A 13,390-nucleotide genomic window follows, 5' to 3' on the forward strand; every position below is an offset into this window, starting at 1 on the left:
AAAAATGACATTTGAAAACATCTATTTTAAAAAAATGAAAAGATTTTAAATTTGATAAAAAAAGGAAGAGATTTAAAATTATTTTACTTTTTAAAAACATGCAAATCAGATACTGAAATAAAAGCTTCTAATAAAAAATTCAGAATATCACTTGTTAATTTTTTTTTTCTTTTACATTACTTACTTTTTGTCTGACAGAAGATGTATAGCTCTAGGGTTGTTCAAGCCTGTTTTTATTACATGATATGAATTGCCTGCCCTCTGCAAGTTAAGCCGAGCTATTATTCCAGAACCATTGCGGGTGTATCCAGTCCAAAATAATCGTTGTTTGTCATCCACAACGATTCCATCAATGAAATAATTTGCCTGGTAGACAAGACGTGGCTCAAAGTCCAGAAATGGAGATGCATAAATGGATTGTCTGTATAAAGGTAAAAAAATTTCTTTGTGTGCTTCAATTAGCTAGCAAAGTCTATAAAAACTAAAATAAGAGTATATATAATGTTCAAGCTGATAGTGATATTTAAATTGGCTATATAGTGGGAAACGTGGTTGAGAGGCTAAGTGCACTTGAACTTGGCTTACCTATGAAAGGGCCTTGAGGTTCGACACCCTCTCAAGCAGAGTTGTGTTTAATGAGCGCCTAAAGGCAGCACGGAAAACCTTCTCCCAGATACTCCCTCTCCCCCTGTTATCCACTACGAGATAGGGCCATAGCGCTCTGAGCATACTATAAGCATGAAAGTAGCGCTATATAAAAGCAATAATCTATATATTTATTTATTGGCAGAAACACCATTTCTTCATTCATTTTTTTTAACATAGACATCATCATCAACTATTTTCTAACATCCTCATTTTTTTTTATCAATATACACCAGCTAAGATATTTGTTTCCTTCATATGAACATTATCTCCCTTTTAGCTGTTTCCCTATTTTTTGGATGACTACCTCCTGAGTTGTTTTTGTGGATGACGAGTTAATTGTGTCTAGGAGGGTTTGACTGATGGTGAAGTGATTGACTTATAATGATAATGATTAAAGACTTGTGTCGATATATTGTAATAGGTTTATATGTTGAATGGAGAATTTGTACAAAAGAGTTTTCAGTACATTAGTTAAAGTTTATTTATCTTGCTTTGAAGTTTATTAGTGTGAATTTCTGGCACAAAATTTTACTTTTCTTTTTTTTTTTATATTATAAACTTCGCTTATGCTTTTTTTTTTCTGTCATTGTAATTATAGCCATATCTTTTAAACATCTTAAACAGGTAGGCCTATACCAAAATATATCCAGGTGTATGTATTCCACTTGTTAGGACACACTGCTCAGCAGTTATTAAGTATCAAGAAAAATCTCTGACGCAGATGTATTATCTTTCTACACCGGGCTATCCTTACAAATTGTTGGGCCTAATTTAATGGATACTTGCGAGGCCCCTTTTCTAAATTTTTTTTTACAATATCAACTATTAATTTGATCATATCAATATTTATTATACAAAGTGCATAGGAAGCAACTTAAATGCAATAGTGCAATAGGCACCTGGGGTTCAATAAAATCACATCAATCATATGATACATTAAATATGTTAATCCTTAAAGTCCTACATTATTAAAAGCCTGTGACAAAAGCAATAACAGAGATAGTGATATATAGATGCTAAATGTAAATTGCGGGGCTCCTGATTGGAGAGGGGCATGATTCGCACCAATTAGTCAAATCAGCACAAGACCAGCGCTGTGTCTACATCTGCTACTGACCTGGTCAAATCACTCCAATATATGGTGTCTGTAACGTCATCATAAATCAAAGCTGCAATGTTAGAGTCTATGTTGTCATACAGAACTGTTCGTGGTCCAGTCTCAGTGAAGTCATCAAGAGAGACTAACTTCAAAGTATTTAAGTCAGCCACCAGAAGGAAATTGCCAGGCCCTGGAACAAAACTTCTATATTGAAACTTCTTTTCTAAAGTTATTATTTTAAAAATATTTTATAATTAAAGTTCCGTAACACTACAAGGGTGAAGATATTAAAAATCTTTGATCAAATTAGTGTGAATTTTTGTTATCTGATTTCAGATTTTCTGTAGTTCATGTGAAATTAGCCCATCACTCATACTTATGATACCTCTATCATCTATGTAGGCCTATGTATATGGTCACAATTTAATGATAGCCAGATAGTCTACGGCTATGCCAATGACGGCAATGAAATATCCCCAAATTGCCAGATCTTTGCAAGTAATGAAGAATTACCAAGAATAATATAAGTGTATACAACACCAGGATGAGGATAACTGCCTGGGCATGCAATGTACGTGCTGGACAGCCCTTCGGTCGTCTCTCGATGGTTCCTGGCTCATAATCCTAGGCTAGTGACTACTTCTGACTAGTCGTATTTTCTATAGTTATACTGTAACTGTTTTGTTGGGTGTAATGCACAAATTGTAAAACACATTTTGTTATGGATAATAGAGATTATTATTATATTAATATTGACACATAGATCTAGTCATACCCTGCCCGCTGCTATCCCGACCCGATAAAATAGCGAACGAATAAATATGTATTCTAGATTAATCTAGATCTAGAGTGGCTAGACGTCTAGAGTCTAGATCTCTATTAACTTAATCACTAGGTGAAGATAACTTATGTAGTGTTACCTTTGAATCTTTAAGATATAAGAGTTACTTTATGCCTTATGCGATAAGCTCATTGGAATAGATTATGTAAATGCTAAGGGGAATAACTTACTGGCACACGTAGCATTGTTGCTGGCTAAGATGTGGGTAGACTCATCGGGACACAGACATTTGTAAGGCTTCTCAGCATTTAATGGAGTTTTAATACAGGAGTGGCTGCAGCTGGACTTGGTGCACACATCATCCATTGAATCTAAAAAATAAGGAACGTCACCAAAACTTTTTAAGGTTCAATTTACCCCCCCCCCCCCAGTTCAATATACCTATTGCATAGACTGGCATAGACCAATTATCTGATTTAGAAAAAAAAAACATCACTCGAACACGGCTACCATCTCTTAAAGAACTTTTTCACGAAAGATGCCTTTCCAAAACACACAAAATTCTTACAGACTAATTGCACCCATTAAAACCACACTTAGGCCTACGTCAGATCTGGACGAAGCGTTCGGCTCCTCTCCATTAGGTACGGCTAGATCAGAAAGATTTTAACTCCTTTATGCCAGTTTTATGCCACTTTTAGTCAGGGTGTTTCAAGATCATTTGTCGTCACCGAGCTGTACACAGAAGCCTAATGCAGAATTAATAAGGCGCTGGTCGTGTGTACTTGTGAATGTTATTGGTGTTTGCGACTATAATGTTATTGATATAATAGTGATGCTAAGGTAAACAATTGTAGTCATATAAATTATCATTTGTTTGGGCCAATAGAATTATCTTATCTTATATCGTTGGCATCCTTCAGTCGTAGAACGACAATGGTTCGTCTCGAACACTTTTTCATGTGGCTGTGGTGCCCTATTTCGGAGAGACACTCCCTTCTACATATAGACCCTATCACAGGTTAAGGTGGCTTTCGCTTTGGTGGTAGAGGAGCCGGCCATTTTTCGTATGACACGCTTTTCTTCCAGAGCTGAGGACCATGTTTCTTCACTGTCCATAGCTTTCTCGGTCACCGTCTCACTCCATCTAGAGCGGTCTACGGCTATGTCTTCCCAATGGTCTGTATCAATGTTCACTGTTTTTAGGTCCCGTTTTATTATATCCACGTAAAGGAGTTGGGGGCACCAGTTTTTCTTGAGCCAGACGCGAGTTCCCCGTAGAGAATGATTTTCGGGATGAGATTGTCCTCCGTCCGGCGAACATGTCCGAGCCAGCGCAGGCGGCGTTGTCTGAGGACTGTAAAGATGCTTGGAAGGCCCGTTCGCGCAAGGATCTTAGTATTGCACACTCTCTCTTGCCATGTGATTTTCAAGATCCTTCGGAGACAGCGCAAGTGGAGTAAATTTAGTTTTCTCTCTTGCTTTGCGTAGGTAGTCCACGACTCACTGCCGTACAGTAGCGTAGGCCTACTCAGAACGCATGCCTTGTAGACCTCCATTTTGTTCGCTGTAGTGAGCTTCTGGTTTTCCCAAACTATTGGTCGTAGTCTAGCGAAGGTCGATGCAGCCTTCCCTGTGCATTCTTTTTGATCTCCTCTTCTAGAGACAAGTCATCTTGAATCGTAGATCCAAGATAGCAGAATTCATTTACGGCATCTGGCTCATCTATGAGGATGGAGGGTGGTGCTGTAGCAGGTGGTCCCATAACATTATTTTGCTTTGTGCTAATAGTTAAGCCATACTCTTTACAGACCTGAGACACTCTGACTGATTGTGGAATAAAGAAGTTTTTCAAATCTTTATTATCTAGCCTTAATGAAAACGAGCCAACAACTTCGTCCAGACCAAACGAAACTCTGGTGGTCACTCTGGTGTAATGGATGCAAATCTTCTTTAAAAAAGCATCTTCCATGAAATAGCTTGCCGACTCTCTCGATGGTCATACCACAACTCACCCAAAAGCAATGTTATCCTACACCAAAGTTTGTTATGTAAGGCAACGAAAGAGTCCAGTTCCGAAAATCAAAGCATGATGAAGAAGACAATGAAGAAGAGAAGTAGAATATAGAAAACGAAGAGAACAAAGAAGAAGAGAAGTGAGAACAAAGAAGAAGAAGAAAAGAGGTGACAATGAAGAAGAGAGGTGAGAAGAAAGAAGAAGAAGAAAAGAGGTGAGAATGAAGAAGAGAGGTGAGAATGAAGAAGAGAGGTGAGAATGAAGAAGAGAGAGGTGAGAATGAAGAAGAGAGAGAGGTGAGAATGAAGAAGAAGAAGAGAGGTGAGAATGAAGAAGAAGAAGAGAGGTGAGAATGAAGAAGAGAGAGGTGAGAATGAAGAAGAAGAAAGAGGTGCGATAAAGAAGAAGAGAGGTGAGAATGAAGAAGAACAAGAAGAGAGGTGAGAATGAAGAAAAAGAGAAGTGAGAATGAAGAAGAAAAGAATAATTTTAAAAAGTTCATTTTAAAATGTTAGACAAAGCTTGTTCATAGTCAAATATCATTAAATATTTCGGTATTGTGGGTCACTGGAGAGTTAGGTAAAAAGAGGATAAAACTGTCACTTACCAAGTTTTCTTCTGGCAAGCGGAGAGTAAAATAAGCCTGTTGGTCTCAAGCCACTTGTAGAGAAGCTGAGATCTATCCCAAAGCGCAGATTAAAAGATTTGATGTAGCCAATGACATTGTCCTGACTGACCCAGTCTGAATAGTAAAGTGTGTCACCCTGTACTGCCAGGCCCTTGGGGATCTAGAAAGAAGCGAGTTTATGTAATCTATACACAAGAGATTTTACTTGTATGCATTTCATAAGATAAGATATACAACTTATAGATCGATTATTTTGCTCTTAATAACTAATGAATGTTAGATTCAAAGAAAAATGGAACATTTTTTACCCCCCCCCCCCCAATGATTAATAAACGAATGTTTAAATCAATTAGACTTTATAATATTGAAAGGCATTGAAATTTAGACTTAGGAGACGGTGCTCAAAATATTACTGAACACTAATTTATTTACCTCTTAAAACATAGGGTCTACATGCGGAAATACCCAAAGACGTAACCCGTTCAAGATAATTAATTTCTAGTCCTCTAGCAAAATTTAAATTAATTAGAGCCGTTTCCGAGAACCATGACAACTCATAATGTTCCATGATTTACCAACTCCCAATTTCCGACGCTAATAGAGGTATTATAAACACTAATATGCGCTTTTTATTTCGCTAAGTGAAATGACTCACAAGAGAAGGTGGCAAGTTCCTAAATAAATATTTCATTACACGCGTTTGTTAAATAATGTCTCAAACAGCACACAGTCCACGAGGCTCTCAGTGATGGGTGAGTGATTGCAGGCCATTATAAAGAAACTATCCACAATACGGGCTCGTTTGGACTCTAAAATAAATGCAATGCTTTGATTTACTCTTTACGAATATGTAGGCCTACAATGTAAGTACAATGCGGTATTGCATATGTCTATATGATTACACACATTAACTACCCTGACTTTCTCGTATTAAGTCTTTATAATGCCCACGCTCATATCCCCATATTGCAACATAACCCTCGGATTCCCAAATTATATTGTTATGACCCTGCATTGCGCACTGTCTTAAGGCACAAGATTGTGCAACATGAGACAAAGGATAGAGATTGGCGAAAGACTGCAGTCGAAAATAGTCGATAATTACGATGGAAACAAGAAAGTAATAATGGTATATTACTGATTACTCTCTTTGACCAATGACAAATTTTAAACTAATCTTGTTATGCAATCCTTTCGTTGAGGTTATAGGATTTGGCTGTTGGCCAATATTATGCGTCGATGATATAGAATTGCTTTCTCCGCAGCTAGAGTATAATTTGATTCACAACAAAACAAACAGACTGACCGAGAAATTATTGCTGAGTTTCAGGTGTGTCCACTCTGTGGTCGTGGAGTCATACACCATGAGATGGGGTGCGTAAGATTTATTGTTTGGGTTAGAGTCGGCCACGTAAAGCCGCCCTTCGTAGAAAGACAGGCCCGTGGGGCTGGCAAGGTCGTAGTCTAGAAGGACCCGCCTCTCAGATCCGTCCAGTTGGGCCTGGAATATCTGAGCCTTCTTGCCCAAGTCAGCATAGTACATGTACCTAAATAAGAAAATTATTTTAAAAACATTTTAAAAAAAAAAAAAGACAACACCTCGTTTATACAGCTTATTCTGAGCTTATAGTGTGATTATTATGCCCTTAATAACTAATTAATGTTAGATTTTACAAATAAAAATGAAACATTTTTGTATCCAGCCACCTACAATTATATGTATATATTACTGCGTAGCTCTAAATGGGAGATAATCAATAACAACGTGTTTGCAGACGATTTTCACATACCCATTCTCCAGATCTAGAGCGACACCTCGTGGCTGCTCCACGGCACTCACTAGGGTTCTTCTGCTTCTCTTATCCAGAGAGATCTTCTCCAGGCGGTGCCACGAGTAGACGGTGTCATCAACACCTGGACTGGACTGACCCACGTTGACAAAGTAAAGTTCACGAGATAGCCAGTCCAAGGCAAGACCTGGACCATGTACACATTAAGCAAAGAGTTATTTATTACAAAATTGAAATTTCACTGTTCTCTCCAAATATTTAATAATATGCAATGCGTAGCAGCAGCTTCAAATGGACTAAAATAATAATAGGCCTATAATAATTAAAATAATATATGGAGTAGCTGTGTTGTATATAAAATTATTTTAAAAATTTCATTACATTAAGGAAATTGGATTTATAAATATAGTTCTTCGTATTTTGCATTTTCACACCATTTAGATCTGAGATTTGCCTTACGACTAATTTCGACAATTAGGCCTATCTATTAGAGATTTGTGTCTATGCCATCATAATCATCATCTGTCCCTTGACTTTTGTCGTAGATGCGCTGTGACAATTAACCAAATCCCTCCATTTGTCCCGGTCAGCAACTGATCGTAGTAGGATTTCAAGAGAGAGAGGCTGGTCTATTCTTTTACATTGTCCATCCAGCTTTTCTTCGGACCACCCTTTCTTTGTTAACATCACTAATGTTTCTATCTAAGTTGACCTCCCTCATCACATGCCATCATGCCAAACAGGTCAAAAGCTTTTTTTTTTAAGTCTATGAAGTCGTGTAGGCTACTAATTTCTTTTAGTATTGAAAACATTTTTCATCTAACAGTCTGGTGTTAAATATTTGTTCAACAGTGCTTCTACCCGCCCTGAAGCCTGCCTGTTCTTCGGAAAGACCAATAACTCTACTTGATATTTCATCCTAACAATCGTTAATTCACTCGACCCACATTTATTAATGTTTGTATAAAACATTATGGCCACTTTCTCTGCATCCGCCCTTCCAACAACGCCACCTCTCTCTCTCTCTCTCTCTCTCTTTGTCTCTCTCTCTCTGTTTCAGGAAGAAAACGGGCATAGCACACTTTATGTACTCCACAGGAAGATTGTTTTTCTTTGAATGTAAAGTAACGATAGTACCGGAAATGTGGCTCCAAGATCTCAAATGAAGGCGGGGCGCCTGTCGCTATAAATGAGACTAAAATATTACCCACTAGAATAAGAAAAGCGTGAGTGGAGGGGGAGGGAGTGTGGATTCAATAATTAGATTTATTGTTTTGATGTATTCAAAAGTGGTGCTGGTTGAGGTCTGTGAGGCTGCGGGAGTATCCCCTTTCCCCCCAATTAAATCAATTTGAAAAGGCACCTATAAAATGGAAGTAAGGTCACTTTATTTGTTATGTATAGATCTCTGTCTCTCCCTCCCCCTCTCTCTCAATTGTAATAAGTGTATGAATAATTTCATAGCAACCCTTCCTCAAAATGTCACTCACTTATGTTTGCTGGAACCAATAAAGTCTTATTAGTAAAACAACAACAAAACAACAACAACAACAACAACAATAGCTTGGGTGAGTAGCTAAATATGGCAAGAAAGAATGAATGGAACTTGTCAACGGATCTCTTGTGGTACCCCGACAATTTATCAGACTGCAAGACAAAGTAAAGCCTTATATATACATATATATATATATATATATATATATATATATATATATATATATATATATATATATTCAGTTATAATCCACATGGCTTGTTGATTTTACAACCTTTTCAATATCGTTTTGTTGTTAGTAGGATTGATCATAAAAAAAAAACTTTTATTGGTCGATGCAGGGCTCCCGAGAAAAACTAACCACTAACACAGGGCTTGCCTTAGGCAAAGGCAAACTAGGCAGCCGCCTAGTGCCTGCAATTATCTAAGGCCCGCCCTGACTAACAATTTTCAAAGTCAGATGGTGATTACATGTTTTAAAAAATTGAATATATGGGTTAACTTAGGGAATGCAGTCCTACATAACTCTATGGACCTTGCACTGTGTCGGGGATCTGATACTGAGGCATGGGCGTAGCCAGGATTTTTTTTTCGGGGAGGGTTTTGGGGGGAGGGGATTCCCCCCCCCTCCCCCCCCCCCCCCCGCGGAAAAAAATTATATATATATATATATATGTGTGTGTGTGTGTGTGTGTACATAATAAATCTTTATCACATTCTGACCCTTTCGGAAGACGTTTATTGTTTAATGCAGACTCCCCGCCCTTGCTAGCAAGGGGGTCTGGGGGAGTTCGCAGTGCTCCCCCAACGCGGGGCGAAGCCCCGCCGCCGAGCACTATTTCTGGTATTGAAAGCCAACAAAATGCATATTCTGAGGTATCTACAGTGCATTATCTTGGTATTAAAAAGTTTTAAATTAAAAACCTAATGTGCTATTCTTACTGACTTAGACCCTCTCGCGCTGCTCGGCGCATTTTCCGCAAGCTGTTTCCGCAACTCTTATTTTGCGTAATTCATTTTGTGTGAGAACATGTCCCGCAAAACCTCATGCGACGCTCTGTCACAACCTTACTAAGGATTCGACTCCCTGTTCGGCATATGATTTCTTTGATTTAGACCCGATCTCTATGACTGACTCCTAAAATCTGTCTTAGCCATCTTTGTTGAGACACATTTAATGATTTTCAATTTCGTCAGAAGACTATTCACACTTTATTAATGGAGCCCAAGCCACTGGTAGAAATTTGTAACCTTTCTTGACTACGCTCTTGGAATTACATGCCTGTATTTCGCTTTAGATTTTATATCGAAAAAGAAAGTTTTTTCGTCAAATCATCTGTTGAGGGGTTTTAAACTAAGAAATCTCTGGAGGTTTTTTGTTTTGTTTTTAATTCAAAACCCCATTTAGCTACGGTCATAGAATTTGGTGACAGTAGTTTGCTTTAAAATAATATTGAAGAGAGAGGTTTTCAACTCTAAACGCTCTGTATGGGAATTTTAAACTCAAAACCATCTGGAGGGGTTTTAAACTTTAAAGAAAAAGCCATCTGGAGGAGGGGGATTTAAACTCAAAACCCCTTTGGCTACGCTAATAGATTTTATAGTGTGTAATTTGCTTTTTTTTTTTTTATATTGAAGAGGTACTTTTTAGCTTCAAACCCCAACTGGAGGGGAGAGGTTTAAACTCAAAACCCCTTGGCTACGCTCATAGAATTTTGAGTGTTTAATTTGCTTTTTTTATATTGAAGATGGGGTTTATCGTAAATTTTGGAGGGGGGTTTAAATCAAAATCTTCCTCAACTGTGCTGTTGGAATTTGGGGATTTTTGTTTTCAATTTTTTTTTGTTTTGTTTTATAGAAGAGGGAGATTTAACTGCAAAAACCTCTGGTAGGGGGTTTAAAATTCAAAACCCTCTGTAGGGGGTTTTAAACTCAAAGCCCCCTGGTAGAGGGATTTGTATCTCAAAACCACCTGATAGGGTTTTTTAAAATCTCAAAACCCATTGGTAGGGGGATTTAAACTCAAAACCCCCTGTTAGAGGGTTTTTAACTCAAAACTGCCTCGGCTGTGCTGTGGTAAGTGATGATTTAGTATTAAAATCTCACCTAAAATAAACAAAATGAAAGCAAAAATCAGTCACTTAATTCCGTTCCCCCCCCCCGGGGGGGATTTCATTTCGGGGGGGGGGGGGTTGAACCCCAAGAACCCCCCCCCCTGGCTACGCCCATGTACTGAGGTTTACAATAAGTATTAATCCCTACTCTAGACAGACAACCCTTAACTAACACGTCCTTTTATTTTAAATTTTTTTCTTTTTAAACTTAGACGTTTTTGAATAGTACTTTAATTAATGATGTCACGAGATAATAGATGTCAAAATTGTTTTAACTGAATAAAGAAACACCATGTTTACATTTCGAAAAACAACAGTAATTTTCCAATGGAACTAAAAATAGAGAACAAAGTTCAAAACAAAATTTAAACAATTCTTTAAAAAAAAACAAAAAAAAAAACCTTATCTATCAGGACGGTCTCCGCACTTTCAACTGTATTACAAAACAATGTAGACGTTATTTCCGTTTTTTAATATCAAACAAATTAATTATGGACCGATAAACAATTTGACTAATCTGTTGTTGTTGTTTTTTAATTGATTCATGTTTTATTATGTACAATAAATAATTGTTTTAAGTTTCAGCTTGATCTTAGAATGGGTGTGGGAGAAGTGACGTGTTACTTTTTACCAGACAAACACACAGAGTGAGTAGATATAAGCTTTGTAATAAGCAAGGATCTTTCCAACTGAGGATTCTGTTTATGTCCTATTGTAGAATCTAATTTTAGAGAGAATATAAATAAACGAGATCAGTAAATAAGTTACAAGCTTCATGCTAAGTCATATTGTTGTGAATTAAAATTAAGTTTTATTGTGTATTAATAGTGTGTGTTCAGGGACATTTGCACGATTTCTAGTTGAGGATAAAAAATTATTCTAAGTCAGTTATTTCTCCACTTAACGAGCGAGGATCCCCGGCATGTATTGAGCTTCGCCACATTCAAGAGAAACATTAAAACTTATCTGTTTAAAACCTTTTTAGATTAGTTTGTCTATTGTAATGTTACCACAGCGCATTGAGCCTATATCATGTTTATTAACAGCGCTCTATAAATTAAATTATTATTATTATTATTATTATTAGGTCATCTGATTTAATTACTGTAAATACAAAGATGTATTTACCACCTAACTCCATAGTAACAACTGCTGATATTTTTTAAAGTCTTCAAATCAACAACAATAACAGCAAAGAACGCGCTCTCCCTGGCCAGCTTCGATCGTTTTGGCTTTAATATATTAATTATTGGCCCTAATATACAATTATCACAGTGAAGGATGGCCAACTAAATGGTGGATTCAACTTCTGACTATACTTTGATCATGGTGGATGACCGTCAGAAACTCTAAGACATTGGACTCATTGTGATACTAAAGATCTGATGGAAATTTCCGACCCACTTTTCAGGTCACAAAATCGACAAATGATGAAGAGGCGAGACAGGAATAATTGAACATTACTTTGACATAAATCGATGGAGATAAGTTTTATCCTTAATCGATAAAATCATTCTCAGTGAAGGATAAAGACGGAAGGGGGGGGTGGGGGGTGGGAAGTTTTGTAGTAATGATATACAAACTACAGATCAGAATGAATGTACTGTTAGCGTTGCGTCTTAGCCCTTAGCCTTACTGCTAGGGAACTTTTACTTCTAATCAACAATTTTATATATAAATCAGATATAGCCAACACTGTTTGTTAGGTTTATTTCTAGCTAACTTCTATTGTAAGCTCTTATATATTCATCAGACAGTTTAAACATTGCGTCTAGGCTTTACTATCGGCGAGCCTCTGTTGTAAGTTTATTTATATGATTAATATATACATCAGAATTACTCTATTCGCTAGTTAAAAAATTAATACAAGAAAATGAAAACAACAAATGACACTTTTAGGTTTAGATGATCTTCGTCACGAGAGAGGAAGAAAAAATAATAAAAACCCAGAAAAGTAACTGTATGTATAAGAACTGTAAAATTTAACAATGCTGTCAGACTAATCAAAGTACTATCAAAATAAAAGCAGAGAGTTATCGGTGAGATATCTGAGTGGTACACATGTGCTTTACTAGTTTAGTATGTGAGTTATAAGACTTCTAGTGTTATCAGTAAAGTAAAAAAAAATACTGCAAAGTAATATAACAGTGCAGTAAGAGTGCTTAAAGACTACTATCAGAATTCGGTCTAAGTATCATAAGAGTGGAGCTTTCAATGAACGTCGCTGTGCTGTGATAGATTTTTCAGGGTGCCATGAGATTAACTTACACTTAAAGTATTACGTAAAGATTGATTTAAGTTTGAAATCGGTGAATACTGAACAACAATTCTGGTGATTCTGGTCGTATTCAAAGTAGAAGAAACACTGACAGTGATGCACATAACTTTCTGTGCTAAAATTTTCATTCACATTTTCAAAAATGTTTACGAAAACAAAATTAAAGAAAGAAAATCTGAGAAAGAAGAAGTGAATGGAAAGGGGCGGGGGGATGAAGAATTGTGCCCATCGTGTGTCAACGGACGCTAGAGTTGAGTCACGGGGGTGGAGGGGACGACCAATGCCAGCCTTGAGTCTTCTCCATTGTTCTTTGTCCTTCAGACAAATAAGGGAGATAACCCCTATTTTATTCCACAAGAGGAGAAGTGGTGTCAGATTTAAAGGTTGGCGTCTGGCGAGCACGAGGAAATTAGAATTTTAGATTTTTTTATGATTTGGTAAAACAATGGTGCAAAGAAGAAGTGACTTGGATGACTTCTCTTAAGGGGTAGTTGCATTTACCTATCTCCATATTTATTTTCTCTAGTTGTTAGTAATGCA

At 37.1% G+C, this 13,390-nt stretch overlaps 1 protein-coding gene across 3 annotated transcripts in view; it reads right to left on the reverse strand.

Annotated features, from left to right (window-relative positions):
- Window positions 1–13,390, reverse strand: part of LOC106050406 (uncharacterized) — a 102,967-nt gene that overhangs the window by 18,066 nt on the left and 71,511 nt on the right. For all 3 annotated transcript variants that reach the window (XM_056036003.1, XM_056036001.1, XM_056036002.1), the window contains exons 12-17: window positions 6,964–7,150; window positions 6,480–6,720; window positions 5,153–5,333; window positions 2,759–2,899; window positions 1,766–1,937; window positions 185–421 (exon numbers count right to left, since the gene is read on the reverse strand). In XM_056036003.1, coding sequence (XP_055891978.1) covers window positions 185–421; window positions 1,766–1,937; window positions 2,759–2,899; window positions 5,153–5,333; window positions 6,480–6,720; window positions 6,964–7,150 — 1,159 coding nt within the window. The remainder of the gene's footprint in view (window positions 1–184; window positions 422–1,765; window positions 1,938–2,758; window positions 2,900–5,152; window positions 5,334–6,479; window positions 6,721–6,963; window positions 7,151–13,390) is intronic.

This window comes from Biomphalaria glabrata, chromosome 7 (genome assembly GCF_947242115.1).
Source record: "Biomphalaria glabrata chromosome 7, xgBioGlab47.1, whole genome shotgun sequence".
NCBI classification, from domain to species: Eukaryota; Metazoa; Mollusca; class Gastropoda; family Planorbidae; genus Biomphalaria; species Biomphalaria glabrata.